Raw genomic sequence first — 19245 nt, 5'->3', positions numbered from 1 at the left:
AAACTGTTCTGTCCTGCACTTGAGTTCTCTCTCCCGTTCCACTCACTGCCGTTCTCTGCGCTCTGCTCTGCTCTCTCTCTCTCTCTCTCTCTCTCTCTCTTTGCTGGCTCTTCTTCAGGTTTCGTACCAGGTTTAATTTCCCAATTCCGCCGCCGCATTTCTTCCACTTCCACCACCACTTCCACTCCGATCTTCCTCCCTCCCTCCCTCTACCTCAAATCCCACTCACTCTTCGCCCACCTCTACAAAATAGCTTCCTTTTTACAATAAACTAAATCTTACAGATCACATCCCCACATTCCTATTCGTCACGTTCACGATCACGATCACGATTATCTTCTTTGACTTCTTCTCTCTCTTTGACCAAGTTCTTCCCCTCTTGTCTGTCGCACGTTCGCCCCAATCCGAACCTAATTGAACCTAATTCCTTAACCCTGCCTACATCCTTCTACCTCTATACTACTTGTTCATTGTCCGATTTCCGCCTTTGAGATTTCACATTTCTCTTCGTCCCTCTACTTCCGTCTTCCCCGCCCCATCCTGTCCTTCCTCCGCTGATGACCGCTCCTTTTTTTGAGCCGTCTCAGTAGCTAGTACATCCATGGATAACGCAAACCTCTGGACCCGCAGATCTAAGTATGTCACTTTTTCCGCGCTTGTGATATGGCTCGACCGCTTGGCAAGGTAGACTTGGAAGACACAGCTAACCTGTTACTTGTTCAGCGCTTCCAAGTTGTCTCTGTCGATGACAGGGTCGGACGGCGCTAGAGTTGAACTTCCCCGCGCATCAAAACGGTTTGGCCCAGATAGCTCCCACGGTGGTCGATCTAATCCCTTCAACGCCCTCTCGCCTCTGTCTGGTGGCGTTTCCTCCCCTTCAACAAACGCCTCCTCCGCATTCGGTCTGGGCTCCGGTGCCTTTGCGTCGTTCGGAGCCCCCAAGACACCCGGTGCTTCCGACGTCAAAACTCCCGGATTCGAGAAGCGGGAAAATCCCGTCGACCAGGAACTCGAGAGCGCCAAAGCCAAGGGTGTACTCCCCGCGATCAAAGAGCATCCGCTCAAGTCTACATGGGTGATCTGGTACCGCCCGCCTACACCTAAGTACTCCGATTACGAAAAGTCTACCGTCCCGCTCGCCGCAATATCCTCGGTCGAGAGCTTCTGGTCGATCTACTCGCACCTCAAGAGACCGTCGCTCCTTCCCACCGTCTCCGACTACCATATCTTTAAGAAGGGTATCCGTCCCGTTTGGGAGGATGATGCCAACAAGAGTGGTGGCAAGTGGGTGGTGCGGTTGAAGAAGGGTGTGGCGGACCGGTATTGGGAGGATTTGCTTCTGGCTATGATCGGGGACCAGTTTGCGGAGGCGGGCGATGAGGTCTGCGGAGCTGTTCTGAGTGTGCGCAGCGGGGAGGATGTGCTGAATGTTTGGACCCGGATTGATGGGGGACGGAACATCAAGATTCGGTATGTTGTCTTATTTTCTATCTTGGTAGCTTCGATTCTGACACCGTTGGCCGCAGGGAAACCATCAAGCGTCTACTCAACTTCCCCTCCGACACCAATCTCGTCTGGAAGAGCCACGACAGCAGCATCGCCCAACGGTCGGCGATTGACCAGGCGCGCCAGGACAAGGCGGGTAACACGGGTCACCACCACCACCATCATCACCATCATAACCACAACAACCAACAACATCAGCAACAGCAGCAGCAGCTGGGGGGCGATCGACGACGAGCCCCGACGACGGCCACCGATGAGTTGGATAACAAAGGCAAGGCGGCGTTTTCTTGATTCGTCCTGCTTTGATTCTTCTCTCTCTCTTTTCTCTTTTCTCTCTTTTCAGCCAGCCTGGGTCATATGGGTCCTGTATAGTAAAAGAAAAAGGAAGCCCTTTTCTTCTTTTCTTTCCACACAAAACTCATTGGGACGAATTGGGATCGGGGGCATTTGGGGCGAACATTGCGTCTGATCTGTTTTTTTATTTTATTCTTTGTTATTATCTGGAGGGTGTTTGTGTCGCATTGTCTATTTTCTTCTATCCTCACTAGTTCCAAATGTCATGCGAGATGCTATGCTATGCTGTGCTGTGCTATTCTGGGGTATCATCTGCTACCTTATGTTATGGTCTGAATGGTGGGATCATGGATGTTAGAGATGGTTACTTGATGGGAACGTTTGGGATGGGGTATGCGTTAGTAACTACTGGTATTACTGATGATTTCAATCAATCGACCGTTGAGGCTTCAGTAGCTCGAGAGAATCTATCATGGCCGTTCACCGTCCACTCTAGTTCTAGTACTATGCGTATCTGAAACGGTCGTTGCTCGTAGCCTTGTGTTTGATATCACCGACTAGAACAGGTCGGCTGCGATCGCGATGCATGGACTTGCAAGTGGAGGGTGTCTATTGGGTTTGCCTTCTGGGAGGGGTTATGCTCCCATTCTGCTCTTCTGCTCTTCTGTTCTTGTCATCGTGAATACCTTGCTACCTATCGTTCCGCTACGAGTATAGGGCAAAAAAAGGACAGTGTAGAGTTGATACGGAGCCCTCTATCTAATGCCAAACAACGGAGGGGCTGTGTTCAAACCCACCTCCCTACCTCTGACAGCGGGTAACAACACCGTGCTATCATTCTATCAATCCATGAAATGGCACGGTGCGTCCTTCTTTTACATAGTTCAGAACTTACATGGCGCTTCACCTCCGATCAAGTGGGTAAGTACTGTACAGTAAGTCAGCCGATAAGATAAATCGATAGATCTCCGTCCAGAACCTTGATGCATGCATGCATCCGAGCGGATTAGGGCTAGTGGGAGAAAAGACAAGGGATTCAGTCTGGTCATGTGAGGGGTCGGATTTCAGAACAAGTAGACTGTAATATATCGTATCGGTTTGTTGAATTGGGTTGGAAGGGATTTAGATAATCCGCTGGGATTGGAGTGTTCATTTGGTCTTGGGGAGATGGCTGGTTGAATGAGGTTTGGTAGGTGGTGGTCTACCCAGGATAAGTGTAGGGGTAGATCTCGAGATTAGCTCTGTACGGAGTATGTACGAGTACTTAAGTAGGTATCCCTAGTGCCAGTGCAATGTATTCATCCTTCCGGCGGGAGGTGTTTGTGAGGGGGGAAGAGGGGGCGGAAGCCGGCGGTGATAAAGAGAGAGTGTGAGGGGGGAAGACAAAAAGGTCCAGCCAGGATAAAGAGATTATAAAAAGAGACAAAAAAAAAAAAATAAAATAAAATAAAAAAGCAACGGTGCCCCGGTTCAGTTCCACAATGGCGGTGGGCAGAAATCCCCACCGCCTTTCTTCCCATTATGATGCATTTCTTGCAATTCACTCTCCCCCCTCTTCACCCACGGGCTTTTGTATGACGGTATGAAAACCCTTTAGACCATTCTGGTCACCCGATGACCGTTGCTGGGAACGTGCCCTGTTAATCGGAGAGCTGTGTTCAATTTCGGGGGCCCCGTCATCTGCCCACTTACGTGCTCCCCGGAACAACAGCCACAGTAACTTTCACTCACTCTCTCTCACCTTTCCTCTCCGCATTCAAATGCGCCTTTCCGCTCAGTACGACGGACTGAGGCGTCCGTTGCATCATTGTGACTCTGCCTACGGGGCCTGAGCTTCTAAGCATATTTTGTCGTCTATTTTCTGGTGATTACACTACCGGGGCAGGGATCGTGATGGTTCTTTCGTAAGTACATACATACATACGCCCACATCTATACGCCTTCCCCACCCCCAACATATGGGAGCAATCACCAATGCGCAGATTCCAGACCCGACGAGAAATCGCATCGCCCCACCATTCACAACCTGAATTCATATGCCAAAGACGAAGCAAGACTCCTTCCCACCAGCAGCCAACGGTACGCTCCGATTCGCGGGCCTTCCTCCATGTGGGAGAGACGCATAGGACTCATACATACTTGATATCTAGACCTGACCCCAATGGAGTGGCGATAGTCCCCGGACAAGCTGGAAAAATCATGAAGAAGAAAAAGGGAGTGGTGAGAGTTTACTTTTCCATATACTGTGTGCATGCGCGAGTCAGTGGCCCCGGGGCTAATCTTTCTTTGCTCAACGTCCAGGACTCCCCATACGGACCCATCGATCGAATATCAGGGAAGACTCGACAAAGCGGGCCTGTCCGTGCAAGTAAGCGGGAACCACGTCCTTATGGTAGGCACACGGAGGAAGACTCGACGGCGGCGGCGTCGGGAAGGCCGCATAAACGTCCCCGCCTCCGTGCGCAGGAACCGTCCTCGTCGTCGTTGACGGGAAACCTCCTCGCCCTCACTGACAGGGGTATAGAGGAGTACCCCGTGCTGGAGATACCCCCCACTGCCACGCATCCGTCACGTATGTCTTCCACCTCGAGCCAACTCTCCAAAACGTCAGCGAGGAAGGAGCGGAATAACTCATTGTTCTCGAAAGAGTATCGCGCCGTTGAGGACATGATCCATGTCCCGCAGCAGCAGCATAGGAAGGGTGCCAAGTACGGCAAGAAGCCGCCCGCTTCGGCGTTGCCCGACGATGTCCACGAGGAACGCTTTACAGAGAATGCGGCTAGCGAGAGGCGTCGGCGACCTTCTTCCGATGGCGCTGGCATTTTCAGGACCGATAGACCGGATCGCGCGCCTAAACATGAAGTTTTTAAGGGCGTGGAGGTTGTTTCATCCAAGGAGCAGGACGCTCATCATCGCATGCTGGCTTTGGGCCCCCGTGTTCGACATGGTTCTACGTCTCCTACGGAAATCAGAGATCTCTCCGACACACATGATAGCACTGACGAATTGGTGGCAGTCGAGGTCACGAGTAAGAAAGCCACGGATAAGATTCCGAGCGAGAAGGAAGCGGTTCTCGCGAAGAAGCGTCAACGATCGTCACCGTCCGACATCCAACCGACTGATTTCAGTCCTTCCAAAACTTCGTTCAAGAACAAGCGTGGTTTGAAGAGGAAAGAGCCGAAGGCCGCTGCTACGATAGCAGACCCGAGTTCAAAGCCATTCAAGGTTGTCTACGCCCACTTGGGCCATGAGGAAAAGCATGCCTCTGATCGCCAGGGAATTGAGCTTGTCATGGACGAAAAGCGAAACAAACTTTCGTTACATATACAAAATGATCCGGCAGGGGATTTTGAGCTACCATTTAATCGAATCAACAGAGTGATCAGTGGGACGTCCGCGAGCTGCAGGGTTACGCTCTGGTTGTCGAAAATAGAAGGGCACCATCAGAGGGTAGACATGGAATTGTCTTCGCCCGAAGAAAGGGTACGGATTTGCACTGGTTTAAAAGCACGAAATGTCACCATGCAATTCAGAGATGAGTATGCTTACCATTCTCACCCAGGCTCGGCCTCGCTTAAATACTAACTGCAACAGGGACTGGATGGAAGGCTCTTTTGAGAAATATGGGAAAGAACAAAAGCGACACCCCAACGGACTCAAACGACCAGCGTCTGCGAGTCCGGAGAAAGTGGTCGAGAGGCCAGTAGAACCGGTCAAAAGAATGCGACTTGCAGACTCCTTGCAAGACGAAAGAGGAAACCCCACAGTCACCGCCCCCGGGAAACCGCCCGGCCGCTCCAATTCTGCAGCCAAGTCCAACCCGACTTCACCGGACGTCAGTCCTCGTGCATCCAACCCATCCTCCGGCCTAAGCGTGCAGATCCCAGTGAAGACTTCTTTGCTTACTTCAGCTCGCTTGTCCGATCGCCAGACCAGAGCCATGTCGCGTCGTTATCCATCGACCACTGTCGTGAGGTGAGTCTACTTCCTCTTCCTCTTCCTCTTCCTCTTGAGGAAGCCGCTCACTAACACGCGCTAGTGATGATGATAATGAAGAAGATCACTCGGCACAGTCGCAGTCCGATGGACCTATCAAAAAGTGGCATGAGTATGTTACACCCTGCTGTCACCATGTGGCGATACTCGATACTGATCTTTGTTAGACCCCTTGTTTATCCACGATTCGGGAAGAAAAAGGCCGAGGTGAATATGCAAGATCGCGACCGACTTCGCAGAAATGACGAGTTCTTGAACGACAATCTCATCGAATTTTACATTCGCTTTTTGCAGGAGCACCTCAGTCGGACGAACGAAGAGGTGGCCAAGAGAGTTTACTTCTTCAACTCATTTTTCTATGATACCCTCATGAATATTCCGCGTGGGAAGAAGGGTGTCAACTATGACGGCGTGCAGAAGTGGACGAGAAATGTCGACATTTTCAGTCATGATTTCGTGGTCGTGCCCATTAACGAACATGCTCATTGGTACGTTGCGATCATATGCAATCTACCAAACCTGCAGGAGCTCTCCGAGCCGCAGATATTGGACGAGCCGCTGTCTAGCGAGGTACAGTCCTCGGCTCAGCTCGATAGTCAGGTGCAAGAGATACCGGAGACTCCTCCGCCTCAGGCCCCTCTCACTGACGAAGGGACTTCGACACCTCGTGATGGTGATGCAGAGCCTGCGAAGGAAGAACAGACTCGTCATTCGCTGGCTTCGATGAGCTTGGCGGACGAGCCCCAAAATAATGCTTCCAAGGAGGCGACGCCGGCGGACGAGTGGCCCGAGCGCGAGGAGATGTCGTCCCTTCCTGCGCAGAAGTTTCCTCATGCTGAGGCAGAGCTGCCATCTTCGCAGGCAGCTAGCTCCCAAAGCTCCGCCAAACCCACCGAATCGTCTGGTAAAGCAGGGCGAAAACCGCCAACGAAGCGGACAACTAAGTTCGACATCACCCAACCCACCATCATCACATTCGACTCATTGGGCATGACTCGCACACCGACCTCTCGGATCCTGCGCGAATACCTCTACGAGGAGGCGAAATCCAAGAAAGGCATCGAGATCGCCGCGAAGTGCATCCGAGGGATCACGGCGCAGAAGATTCCGCTGCAGCCCAATTTTTCCGACTGCGGGTTGTATCTCCTGGCGTATATGGAGAAGTTCGTGCAGGACCCGGACACGTTCATTCGGAAGATCCTCCAGAAGGAAGATGTGGAATGGCCCCCGCTCAAATCCGGACACCTCCGCAAACGACTGCGCAAATTCCTCGACGCGCTGTATGATGAGCAGGCGCAGTTGAGTCGACAGGAGACGGGTGCGAAGGAGACGATGGCGGATCGGACACCAATTTGCTATCTTCTGGGGTCTTCATTGGGATCGCCGGAGGTGCAGCGTAAGATGAAGACGGTGGAGTCGCCCGCGAAAGTCCCTGATGAGCAGGCCTTGACATCGCCGTGCAAAGCGCCTGAGCAATCTGGTTCACCGTCGCCGGCTAAGAGGCCTAAGAAGTCGGATTCGCCGTCTCCGTCCAAAGCCCCTGAGAATCACCCTTTGCCGGAAAACGGTGCACAGGTCTGCGAACCTCAGGTGGAAACTGAGGAAGCCGCAGAAGCAGAGACTGGCGATAAGGAGACAGGAGCGCGGGAGGAACCCGAGGTTAGTCTTGTGTCATCTACACAGAACAAGAAAGAGCCCTCTAGCCCGCGCCCGGAGCCTCGGGAGTCCGCTCCAAAACATGTTTCACAGGAAGTTATCGAGGTTCCAGACAGCCAAGAGCCGAGCACGTCTCCCACCAAGATTGGGTTGAAGACCACCAAGCCACACATAGTGATGACCTCTCCATCCAAGATCAGGTTGGAGGCTACCAAGCCATATACCAAAACCACATTCCAATCCAAGGCCATTCCGGAGACCACCAAGCCGCACACACCGATCACCTCCCCGTCCAAGGCCAAACCAGAGACCAAGCCATATACCCCGCTTCACCTATCGGCGCTGTCCACCGAGTCCGAGACTAAGACGCATGGCAATGAGTACGGGAGTGTGCTAGGCACTCCGGTCGAAACCCAAGTCCCCGGGACACCTTCGAAACCCACCCTAGTCAAGGACAGTCCGTCGAAACCACAGTGAACACAGCATAGCCCGAGTGGGTTTTCTCGGGATTTCTTTCACTCCGAATTTTTTTCTTTTTGAACTCTGCATTTCGACCTCACTGGCGTTCGGAAAATTGTGGGATACAGTTAGCAGTAGCATAGATACCAGATACCAAGCTTGCTTGTTGCATTTGTGTGCGATGATGGGAAGGGTGTTGTCGATGTGTCGTCATGTCATCATGTCTTGTGCGTGTATATAACTTATGAAATGTTTCAAGAATCAACGATATACAGAATCTAGAGCCGACGACTCACTCTTACTATGTACGCATGTTATACTCTATACCTTTGACAGACTACCATTCGCACTCATCGGCCTCCACCCACCAAGCCAGTTTATCCCGTTTGAAAGCCTCGAAATCCCACTCAGCATCCTCCAACCGCTCTCGCTCCGCCGTCCAAACATACGTCAGCGCCTCGACTTCTTGAGAGGGTTCAGTAGTGTCTGGTAGCGGCGTAGTATGAAGTTCCGTCCGCACATCCTGCTCCTCATCCCCCTGATCCTTTCCCCGACCCTCCCCCTGCTCCTCACCTACAACCCTAACTCTGACTCGAACCTTAGAATACTCTCCCCCCTCAAACCGATCCAACCGATACACATCCCCATCCGTCAACCCAGTGACCAGCGTCCCGAGGACTGAAGCTGTGCCGTTCCTACCCCGGTCATTCGCACAACCATCCCCCATGCCACCATCTGGAGAAGAACCGACAGGTAAAATACCAGGATAATCCGCTCCCCGCACCCGATGCCGCCGGTAGTGAGGAAGCACCGCCGGCTGGATCCGTAGGTACGCCCGCTGCCACGGTTCCGGATCTGCGCGGCCGTGGATTACCCGGTGTAGGATTGCTGGGGACATTAGGGTGCCTTTTTTTAAGGGTCTTAGCTGTTTGGATTTTGGGTGTGCGGGTTGGATTATAGGGGGAGGATTGGGGTTGCTTACCGTAGAAGAAGAGGACGTGGTCGCCCATTTCTAATCGAGGTTCTGGTTGATTGGGGATTGTATGGTGTGTTATCTCATTGGTATAGGTATTGTTTGTATTGAGGGTGGGAGGGATGGGAGGGGTATAATTTATATCTGGGAGGAGTTGAGGAGTCCTTCTGTATGAGTATGAGCGATGGTTCTTGGGGGAAGAGGAGGAGGAGGAGGAGGAGGAGGGGTGAGTGATATTAGTGTTGAGTGTATACACTGCACGCACCCGAGAGCTATCTTCCTATCTAGTCTTATCGATAAGCCAGGGACTCGACCTAGAGCCCACACCCGCACTAACCTATCCGGGAACCTAGCACCGCCACAGCTCCGATAATGTATTCCACCCGGGAAAAGGCCCAGGTGGCTTCAACTGATCTACTCCGCTCCGTCAATAGCTGAGGATTTCCATCAACATTCATCCCTAGGCACTGCGCGCTCCGCCTAGGCTGAATCCTTTCCTCCCCCCGCCACCGGATTCCTCTGTCTGATTCACTCGCGCAAACAATGCACTCGACGCTCAACCGCGCGCAAGCCGTCTTCGGCTTCTTCACGACCGTCGCGCTCGTCGTCGCCGGGCTGGCCGCGCTCTCCGTGCTGTTCTACCCGACAGACGGGGTGACGTCGCAAGTGAAGGTGCGGGATGTGAAGGTGTACGTTGCCCCAGCAGTCTCTGCACCAGGGAGGTATTGTTATAGTGGTGGTGCTAACATGTTCTTTTCTCTCTGTCTAGCACAAAAGGCCGTCCGCATTACTACTCCACGCGGAAAGAAGAATACGCGCAGATGCGCTTTGATCTGGATGCTGGTGCGTTCAGCCCTCAGCCCTCAGTCCCTGACCATATCCCCCGGAAAAGCTATCACACTAACCCCTTCGAATTGAATGGATATAGACCTCACCCCCCTCTTCAACTGGAACACCAAACAACTCTTCGTCTACGTCTACGCCTCCTACCCCTCCGACTCCCCCTCCTCCTCCTCCACCTCCACAAACTCCTCATCCAACTCCGCCTCCATCATCTGGGACACGATCATCCCTGCCCCAGAATCGGCATACTCGTTCGACGCCCTGCGCGAGCGGTTCTTCCCGTCGAAGCCGCAGTCCAAGTCATCCGGGCGGAAATCGTCCGCGAAGAAGACACCCCCCAAAGTGAAGGCGAAGGCGACCGCTAAGTCCGCCCCCGGGATCCTCCGGCTGCGCGATCAGAAGCCCAAGTACCAGATCGGAGATGTCTCGGGCAGGATGGCGGAGCGTAGCAATGTTACGCTTTCTGTGGGCTGGAATGTTCAGCCTTGGGTTGGGGCGCTTTGGTGGGCGCCGGGTTCTGGGAGTTTGCCCCGGACGCACGGTGGGGTTGGTTCTACGGGCTCGTTTGCGTTGCCTGCTTTGAAGGGGAAACAGCAGCAGGCGCAGGCGCAGCAGGGGAGGAAGGGTGCTTCTGCTGTTTAGTTTAGTTTTAGGTTGGGTTTGATGGGTTATGGTTATGGTAGGGTTAACTCTGTTCATTAAAATATAACGATGATTGATTCGGTATCGGTATGCATTAAACTTGAAGGAAGGATAACGCGGGTTCATTCAAAAGATCATTCTCAGCCCATTATTGCAGTCGCTGTGCTGGGACACCCCGTCTGTCCCCACCCCATCAAGACCATCGCAGTCGCTCAAATAGTCCCATACGTCGTCTGATGATGCGCCCCCTGCTGGATCCGCTCCGAGTACACGCCCGGAGCCCGCCGCGGCGCCGTCGCCGTATCCGTGTTCCGGTAGTAGACGTACTCCAAATAGAAAGCGTGGATGTGGCCCGGTAGGTATCTATTATTGGTCAGCCTGTCTCTTGCGGTGGGGGTGTCTGTTGGGTTGGAGATATGTAGATGCTTACCCCAGGATCGTGAGGAGAAGGTTGATGAAGAAGTCGGCGCTGCAGCCTGAGATGAGGAAGACGCCGAGTGGGGGAACTATTTGCGTGCTGATGTTAGTTTATTTACTGGGTTGGTTGGTTGGTTGCGGTGGTGCAGTCAGTGGTTCGAGGTTGAGTACGTACTGAAGATGGTGATTAGGATTAGGCATAGCATTGAGCAGGTTCCTGCCATTTTGGAGGTATAGAATAATATAGTATTTGGAGTAGATGGGGATAGGTGGTGTATTGATAGTTTGGTGGGTGTGTGTGCTGAGGATGCAGTAGTAGGTGCAGTAGAAGGTCGGTGTCTAGGACCGAAAGCGCACAGTCGATTTGCCTCGTTTATTGTTGCAAATAGTCACGGTCTCAAGGTAACTCCCCAGAAAACTCAGAGCCAGAATCAGGAACAGCAGCAGGAATATATAGATGGCCACGTTGTCGTCGTGGGCGCTGTTAATGCGTTTCATTTCGCTCAGCCCTGTCGTACGCCGATCAACGTAACGTCACTGGGACGGGATGTTGGCGTGCTCTTGACCACGGTGATTGGAATGTGACTCGCCAGCGGCGGTGAAGATGTGAAAGTAAATAACTCCTAGACAGGGACAGCATCCCTGTTTGACGTCATAACATATGCCGTCTCGCTTGGCTGTTGTTTATTAGTGGATGCTAATCCCGGGGTACCCTTGTGGGGCCAGCCACTGTGGCTGATATCATACTAAGTCAACGATAGGGATAACTAGAAAAAAAAATAAGTATTTAATCATATGCAGCTTAGCTTCGGTTCTACAGTTGTATGTATCGTGTAATAGCCTCATGTATACACATATCCTCCACTTTGTCGTCTGTCCACTTCATACAGCATCGATCGATGCCCGCGTCGTCACCTGCTCGTTTTGATTGCCCAGCTTGGAGATCTGGAGGAATGCATCCACCCCGTACCCCTCCAGGCTGTGCAGCTCCAGACTACCCGCCCAGTACTCTGCATACACCCGGCTCATCGGCAGTCCAATCCCCAGGCGCAGATCCGGACGCCGCGACGTCAACGAGTCCAATGAGCCCTCTCGGAAGGTCTCCTTGTCTGCATGCTTCCTCTCCGTCGGCACGCTGAGCTCCTGCAGCGTGGCGGCCATCGCGGGAACTTTGCCCAGATTGCGCAGATGAGACTTGCTGTGCGGTCCTTTGTTGAAAGACCACAGATACGGCAGCACCTCGCGCGGGATGCCTCCGCCTTGGTCCGAGACACGCATGATCACATGCTGCGGTGCCTCGCAGATGAGCACTTCGATCGGAGGCGGCTGCTCCGGCCGCCCGCGGTACTTCTCACTCACGGCCTGGATCGAGTTACGCAGAAGCTCGCCGATGATATATTCCAGATGGCTGAGCATGTACGGAAAGGTAGCGTCAAGGTGGCCCTGCACGGTGATTTCCGGGATCTTGTCCGATCCGGACGTTTGCCGCATCATATCCTGCGCCAGCTTCCCGCAGCGCTCCACCACCTCCCTGGCATTGCATTTGAGAAAGACCTCACCTACGAAGTCGGCGTTGGAGTCGGTGCGGTCCTGCGAGCCTGGGAAGTGCCACGGCGAGTTGAAGGTTTCGGTCAAAGCAAGATGTTGCTCTGCAATGACTCGACGAGAAATTCTCTATGCATCGCAGCTGTTAGATCGGTCCACCCAATGGGCCATTGGGGATGCCTACCGCTCTGAGAAGGGTGTTCATGAAATTGTCCAGGACTTCCGATGTCACTAGCTCGCGACACTCCAGGACGCCCATGGCTAGTTTCGGGATGACCACCAGGTGCTCCTGGAGCGTCTTCCGAAGGATATCGCAAAAGTGGTCATTGTCATCGAGGGTCTTGATTTCAGGAATGGCCCGAAATCTTTCAAAAGCTTTATAGTAGAGTTCGTATACAAGCGAAAGATGGGGGTTCGCCACTACCACGTATGGTAGTTTTTGGATGTCTCGTAGACGATGTGCAAGTCTGAAGGTGAAAGCACAGGTTAGTCGGATCTCCACACGCGAACCAAAGCACATACGACTGACCGAGTGGGAAGCTCCGTCCGCACGTAGTTGGCAGAGCTGATAAGGCGCGATTCGGTCAATGTCCGCCCGAAGAAAGTCAGCTGTCGTAAGCTGATGGGTCGAATGTCGCGCTTAACCCAGCTGCGAGAAGTCTGTATTAGCACGAGACAGCCGAGACAAGGTGGCGATGGGATGGAAGAACGTACTCGTCCAACGCTGTGACAGGTCTCCAGGGAGGGGGACTATAGGCCTGATAGCTCGAGGTAAATCGGGGAGTTGCTGAGCAGCTCCGGCGGAGGGCACGCCAGCATCGAGCTGGATGGCTCGGCGCCATATTGCGGCTGCTAGGGACGGATTGCACAGGCTTGATTGAGGGGGTGGCATTGAGTTACTCGCAGTGATACAGTAGGATGCGGTGGTCTGGAGTCAGACGATCCACGGGAATTCAGCAGTGGATAAAACTTCCCAAACATGGCGTGTCCAACGAGATCATCTTTCGAGGTCCACACGGAATGGCCTCAGCTCACCATGGCATGATTCTTATAGTCGGTAATTGTCCTTGGGAAGGAAATGGACAAATGCGATCGGCTTTCCTGGGCCGGGCGGTGAGAGCTTCGAAGAAGGGAAGCTGGCATGTGACGTGCCTCTTTCGGCACTCCAGCTTTCCCGATAGATTTGCTTACAGACTCTTGAGGGTACGAATTGGGAAAAATCTTCGGGGTGGGTGTGACGCTGATTGCTCTGAGTGGGAGTTTATGGAAGGATGATTGACCTGAAGAACCCCCAATTCCCTCCCGAGAGGCAAATAAACTATCGTCATAGTGGCTGTCGTGGATTGTTGCCTGAGGAATCAGGGAAGCAGGCACGCAGGCACGCAGGCACGCAGGTTGTCAAGAAGGAATATAGAACACCAGACGGAAGGAAGAGTCATGTTATATGAAAAGGCTTTCTTATCTCTTCCATGCACCTCTCCATATCCCGGATAGGCCGTTCTTAGCCATCTCACCGTCTGTCCTAGCCTCCTACCTTGCAGCTTTTTTCTGCCTGCCTCGGGTCTTAAACAGCGTGCAGTGGAGCGCTAAAGTTTTTCTACTGCACCAGCGGTGATATCACGGTTCGGTATGTGGCTCTCTCCGCTTGCTTCCATTCTGGTCGTGACCACGTTTTGTCGGTCGAACTCCCACCGACTTAAACTTATACTTTGCATGCATCTGCCGAATAGATAGAAGACTAAGGACAGTATCCTCCGGGCTGTCGCAGAAAGATAAGATTCCAGGACTGGATGGGGAGTGTCCCCGCTAGCCACGGCTGCCTTGTCCCCATATATAGTCATGGTACTAAGGAAAACCGGCCGTTGAGACACCGTCATTATGCATAGAACTGGAACGAACAGAACAAGTCCAATTAGCGGCTGTAGCAAGCAAGGAAACAGGCGCCAGCGACTGTAGCATTGTTTCGCGTTATCCGAAGGTTGTTGCAGTAGCCATCGAATGCCCTCTGCTTACTTCCTTGCGAGTCTGCGACCATTGTTTCAACGTAGTAGACCAAGAAGCAGAAGCAGAAGCAGAAAGCAGAAGCAGAAGCGGCTGTTCGGGAGAAGGTCTTAATAATAATAAAGACTGCTTGTGTCCCGCCCGCATGGCCCGTTATTATTGGGTTTTGGCAACTCCGCCACTAGCTTCAATTCAACTCCCTGTGGACAGGCTCGAGTCGGCTCCAGCCCAGATCTTCTTCGCTACTCACCTCACTTCCATTCTTCATTCTTCCCAGTTGTGGACTGGTGCATCCTTTTCGCCGACTGATTCTCCAATTCCCTTTCCATTTTCTTTCCTACTTCTTTCTCCCTGCTTTGGGCATTTCCTTCCCTCGTAATCTCCGCGAAGAAGAGTGACCCGCTACCTCAGTGCGTGGATCGCACTTTTTCCCTCACATGGACAACGTAAGTTTTGGTCTCAAATCATTTGCGTCTCACCAAACCTTTTCGCGAAGATCTCAGCCACCTTCCCATCCATCGGCAAACGACTGGTGCTGATCCTGAATTTTTTCCCGATCCCTTCAGGCGGCCGATAGTGATATGCTCGTCGACGAATATGAGCAGTATCACCAAGACAGAACCGACGATGTCGTCGTCTCCCGCTCCGGATCGGACGAACCGGAGTCGGAGCCCTCCGCGGATGACCGTAAGGCCCATATGATACCTTTCCATAATCCTTTGGCGCACCCTGCTGGCTTGCGATGGACTTGGCCCGGCTTCCCTAGGTCCCCGCCGTGGGACGGCCCTCCGCCGTCGGCAACTGCAACACTCCACTCCAAGTTCGAGAAACTGATCCTTTCTCCGCACCAGATGCAGCAATGATGGCTCGGGTCCTCCCGAAAGACCCGGATTTGGAAATTGAAGATGAGACATATCACACATGGCATATCCAGGATTGGCGGAAGTTGAAGAAGAAGGAGCACGGCCCGGTCTTTCAGTGCGCGGGCTTCCCTTGGTGCGTGCCCCAACCACTGACTTTCCTGCTAGGGTTGCCCGGCTCTGATAGCCACTCTGACATTTTCTCCGCAGGCGGATCCTGTTCTTCCCCTATGGAAACCATGTTGAGCATGCCTCATTCTACCTGGAGCATGCTTGGGACGGCGAACCGCCGGCAAACTGGTACGCCTGCGTGCAGTTTGCACTCGTCCTCTCGAATGTGAACGATCCCTCCATCTACGTTCACCACGGTAGGCCGGTCCTTCTTCCTCGATGAAATCCCAAGTTTGGCTGACGCGGATCACAGTCGCGACCCACCGGTTCCATGCGGAGGAGGGAGACTGGGGCTTCACTAGATTTTGCGAACTGCATAGACTTTTCAGCCGGCCGTGGGAGGGGCGTGGTGTGCCTCTTGTGCAGAATGATGAAGCTAGAGTCACGGCCTACGTGCGTGTGGTCAAGGACCCGACGGGTGTCTTATGGCACAACTTCCAGAAGTATGAACTCCAAAACAAGCCGGCTGGGTTGACTCTAATACCTTTCTAGTTATGACTCGAAGAAGGAAACCGGCATGGTTGGTTTGAAGAACCAAGGAGCAACATGTTACCTCAATTCGCTCTTGCAGTCCTTGTATTTTACCAATCGATTTCGCAAGGTATGCTTGTCCTTGCTGCCTCTTGTTGCCGCCGCCTGACACTGACCGCGTCCAAGGCCGTCTACGAAATCCCAACCGAGGCTGAGGCCTCACGTGACAACAGCGCTTGGACACTTCAGAGGTTGTTCTTTAACCTTCAGACCTGCGAGAACTCGGTGTCCACCACGGAGCTGACCGCATCTTTCGGCTGGGAATCTCGGCAGATCTTCGAACAACAAGATGTCCAGGAGTTGTCGAGAAAGCTCATGGAGAGACTGGAGGAAAGGATGAAAGGCACGCCGGCCGAGAAGGCGCTGCCGGAGCTTTTCGTTGGAAAAACGAAAACCTACATTTCCTGTATCAACGTTGACTACGAATCGTCGCGCGTGGAAGATTTCTGGGATATCCAGCTGAATGTTCGCGGCAACAAGACGCTCGATGATAGTTTCAAGGACTACATTCAAGTGGAAACCCTGGAAGGAGAGAACAAGTACGATGCTGGTCAACCCTACGGTCTCCAAGATGCCAAGAAGGGTGTCATCTTCGAGAGCTTCCCTCCGGTCCTACACCTTCACTTGAAGCGCTTCGAGTACGATATCAACCGCGATGCTATGATGAAGATTAATGACCGTCACGCTTTTCCTATGGAGTTTGATGCCACTCCATACCTCTCCAATGACGCCGACAAGTCCGAGCCCTGGATTTACGAGCTGCACGGTGTGCTGGTTCACAGCGGCGATTTGAATGCCGGCCACTATTACGCCTTCCTCAAGCCTACCAAGGACGGGTTCTGGTACAAGTTCGACGATGACCGCGTGACTCGGGCTACGGACAAGGAGGTGCTGGAGGAGAACTATGGAGGCGAATATGAGCTGGCCAACGGAGCAGCTGGAGTCAGACAACCCTACACTCGTGGCTTGTCTACGAAACGCTCAATGAACGCCTACATGCTGGTCTATATTCGCAAGACCAGACTGGACGATGTGCTTTTGCCCATCACCAAGGAAGACGTTCCTTCCCACATCGGTATGTCGACTGTTGTGCCCAATGGCAATCGCACTCACTGACATGTCACCAGAAAAACGTCTCGTGGAGGACCGGGCGGAGCAACTTCGCCGGAAGAAAGAGAGGGAAGAGGCCCACCTCTACATCAACGTTGGGGTGTTGACCGAAGAGACTTTCCAGGCTCACCACGGATTCGATTTGACAAGCAATGACTTGCCCGCCGACGATCCTGCACTCCCGACGCAGTACAAGGTATTGCGGGCTAAGAAGGTCGGTGAATTCGCAGAGCAGCTGGCAGAAGAGAGGGGCCTCAACCCTACTCACGTCCGCTTCTGGGTTATGGTCAACCGCCAAAATAAGACCACCCGTCCTGACCAGGTCATTCCGGATCCTAAGATGACTCTTGAGGAAGCTTACAACCGGTTCAGCACCAAAGGCAACCCTTTCAAGGTGTTTATGGAGGTTGGCAAGCCATCAGCCGATGGAACTGTGACCTGGCCCGATAAAGAATCGATCCTGGTCTTCCTCAAGCAATTCGATGCCCCTACGCAGACACTGAGCGGCGTGGGTCCCGTGTATGTCCGCAAAACGCAGAAAGTGAACGAACTTGCCCCCGTCATTCTCGAACGGATGGGCTGGCCCGTTGGTACCGAGTTTATGCTGTATGAAGAGATCAAGCATAACATGATCGAGGTCATGAAGCCCAAGCAGACCTTCCAGCAATCTGAGATTCAGGATGGCGACATCCTCACCTTCCAGAAGCAGATCAAGGAGTCTGAACTGCCACCAACAGCATTGTACACAGACGCGAAGCAGTTCTACGATTACCTACTGAACAAGATCACCGTCACCTTCGCTCCGCTGAAATCCGAGGAGGGTGACGAATTCACCCTTACTCTGAGCCGAAAGATGACTTATGACCAGTTCTCGAAGAAGGTTGGCGAGCATCTGAACGTGGAGCCCACGCACATTCGCTATGCGCCGGTCTTGGCAAGCACCGGCAAACCTAAGCAGTTCATCAAGCGGAACCCCAACCAGAACAACCAGACGCTGTACCACATCCTCAGCGGGCAGATGTCCACTTATGGGTACAGCATGCATCGCCAGGACGCCCTGTACTATGAGGTGCTAGAAACAAGTTTGAGCGATTATGAGTCGAAGATCTGTCTCAAGGTTACGTGGCTTCCGGAAGGCATCACAAAAGAGGTAAGTCTGGGCGAGATTGTCCAAGTTGATGGTACAGAGGCTTATCATTCCACAGCAAGTCGTGGAGGTTCTCGTTCCCCGCGATGGTACCATTGCCGACGTCATTGCCGGCGTGCAGAAGAAGGCCAATTTGGAGGACGACGGAGACATCCGTGTATATGAAACTCACGGAGGCAAGATCTACCGGGAGTTCCAACCGGACTCGAAGATCGCGGGTATCAACGAATTTGTGACCCTCTATGCGGAGAAATACCCCGAGGAGGAGCTCAACATGCAAGAGGGCGAGCGGACCCTCAACGCGTTCAACTTCGACCGGGAGGTCAGCCGACCGCATGGCGTGCCCTTCAAATTTGTCATGAAGCCAGTAAGTACTATCCAGTTCCTGAGGTCTTCACACTCGCTCACATTCGACAGGGCGAGATCTTCAAGCAGACCAAGGAGCGTCTTTCTAAACGAACTGGAATTAAGGGCAAGCAATTTGAGAAGATCAAGTTTGCTGTTGTGCCTCGGAACATGTATACCAACCTACGATACCTTGAGGATGGTAAGTGAGATCTGACTTCCTATCTGGTTCCATGGCTAATTGCTCGCAGATGATATCCTTTCCGACGTCGTCGGTGACTCGGACGACCTTCTGGGTCTCGAGCATGTAAATAAGAACCGCAGCTTTTGGAGCCGGAGCGAGTCATTCTTCATTCGATAGATATGAGGCTTGTTTTGATGGTATTGCTTATCCTTTGCCTGTTTTTGCTGGACAAAGTCCTCTTCAGTTGACTGGGGCTCATCGGGTTATCAGACTTGACCAACTAGCAGCCCCTGGTCGCGAAGAGTTGAAACTTTATAGTTATGTTATATGCCTACGAACAGTGCGGATGTTTCATATCCTTGCGATGGCAGTCTTGTTGTCTGTTACTTTAGGTAGAAGGGCGGGCCTAGCAGCCGTAGTCCCCCAAGGTCGCTCTAGTCAGTGAAATGAGTTGATGTATGATTTAATTGGACATTATTTGTACGTATTTCTGGGAGGTGATTTGGTCCCATCTTAGATTAGGTTAAGGGATCTATCTATCTGTCCGCTGTTAAAAAGGCTAAGG

The 19245-nt window shown here is 52.8% G+C and overlaps 7 protein-coding genes across 7 annotated transcripts; 4 read left to right on the top strand and 3 right to left on the bottom strand.

The window, feature by feature from the left end:
* Positions 1 to 601: 601 nt before the first annotated feature.
* BO97DRAFT_352452 (eukaryotic translation initiation factor 4E) lies at positions 602 to 1797 on the top strand (the record flags this gene model as incomplete). Its single annotated transcript, XM_025692024.1, has 3 exons — positions 602 to 636; positions 724 to 1470; positions 1527 to 1797. The coding sequence occupies 3 exons, from the start codon at positions 602 to 604 to the stop codon at positions 1795 to 1797; spliced, it is 1053 nt and encodes a 350-aa protein (XP_025548339.1).
* Positions 1798 to 3314: 1517 nt separating this feature from the next.
* BO97DRAFT_375274 (SUMO protease ULP2) lies at positions 3315 to 8174 on the top strand. Its single transcript, XM_025692981.1, has 7 exons — positions 3315 to 3704; positions 3790 to 3879; positions 3951 to 4017; positions 4102 to 5339; positions 5395 to 5775; positions 5840 to 5908; positions 5964 to 8174. The coding sequence occupies exons 1-7, from the start codon at positions 3694 to 3696 to the stop codon at positions 7927 to 7929; spliced, it is 3822 nt and encodes a 1273-aa protein (XP_025548338.1). The 5' UTR covers positions 3315 to 3693; the 3' UTR covers positions 7930 to 8174.
* Positions 8175 to 8248: 74 nt separating this feature from the next.
* On the bottom strand, positions 8249 to 8961 carry BO97DRAFT_396854 (gamma-glutamylcyclotransferase family protein; the record flags this gene model as incomplete). Its single annotated transcript, XM_025694104.1, has 2 exons — positions 8894 to 8961; positions 8249 to 8817 (listed from the first exon to the last, which is right to left on the bottom strand). Exons 1-2 carry the CDS (start codon positions 8919 to 8921, stop codon positions 8249 to 8251), a joined length of 597 nt encoding a protein of 198 aa, XP_025548337.1. The 5' UTR covers positions 8922 to 8961.
* A 349-nt stretch (positions 8962 to 9310) lies between these two features.
* BO97DRAFT_396849 (signal peptidase complex subunit SPC3) lies at positions 9311 to 10440 on the top strand. Its single transcript, XM_025694103.1, has 3 exons — positions 9311 to 9573; positions 9654 to 9727; positions 9813 to 10440. Exons 1-3 carry the CDS (start codon positions 9428 to 9430, stop codon positions 10367 to 10369), a joined length of 777 nt encoding a protein of 258 aa, XP_025548336.1. The 5' UTR covers positions 9311 to 9427; the 3' UTR covers positions 10370 to 10440.
* Positions 10414 to 11365, bottom strand: BO97DRAFT_407898 (YqaE/Pmp3 family membrane protein). The gene is made up of 3 exons (XM_025695732.1): positions 10962 to 11365; positions 10800 to 10875; positions 10414 to 10732 (listed from the first exon to the last, which is right to left on the bottom strand). The coding sequence occupies exons 1-3, from the start codon at positions 11008 to 11010 to the stop codon at positions 10582 to 10584; spliced, it is 276 nt and encodes a 91-aa protein (XP_025548335.1). The 5' UTR covers positions 11011 to 11365; the 3' UTR covers positions 10414 to 10581.
* Positions 11366 to 11668: 303 nt separating this feature from the next.
* On the bottom strand, positions 11669 to 13173 carry BO97DRAFT_437071 (protein kinase PKP2; the record flags this gene model as incomplete). Its single annotated transcript, XM_025697825.1, has 4 exons — positions 11669 to 12460; positions 12516 to 12798; positions 12861 to 12980; positions 13046 to 13173. The coding sequence occupies 4 exons, from the start codon at positions 13171 to 13173 to the stop codon at positions 11669 to 11671; spliced, it is 1323 nt and encodes a 440-aa protein (XP_025548334.1).
* Positions 13174 to 14505: 1332 nt separating this feature from the next.
* BO97DRAFT_407895 (ubiquitin-specific protease UBP15) lies at positions 14506 to 19123 on the top strand. The gene is made up of 11 exons (XM_025695731.1): positions 14506 to 14778; positions 14899 to 15019; positions 15184 to 15328; positions 15403 to 15560; positions 15617 to 15806; positions 15856 to 15964; positions 16021 to 16969; positions 17022 to 18154; positions 18210 to 18518; positions 18569 to 18698; positions 18748 to 19123. The coding sequence occupies exons 1-11, from the start codon at positions 14770 to 14772 to the stop codon at positions 18855 to 18857; spliced, it is 3363 nt and encodes a 1120-aa protein (XP_025548333.1). The 5' UTR covers positions 14506 to 14769; the 3' UTR covers positions 18858 to 19123.
* The last annotated feature ends 122 nt before the right edge of the window (positions 19124 to 19245 follow it).

Source organism: Aspergillus homomorphus (genome assembly GCF_003184865.1).
Source record: "Aspergillus homomorphus CBS 101889 unplaced genomic scaffold BO97scaffold_40, whole genome shotgun sequence".
NCBI lineage: Eukaryota > Fungi > Ascomycota > Eurotiomycetes > Eurotiales > Aspergillaceae > Aspergillus > Aspergillus homomorphus.
The sequence above is the reverse complement of the archived record's forward strand: the minus strand, read 5'-3'. Positions and strand labels throughout refer to the sequence as shown.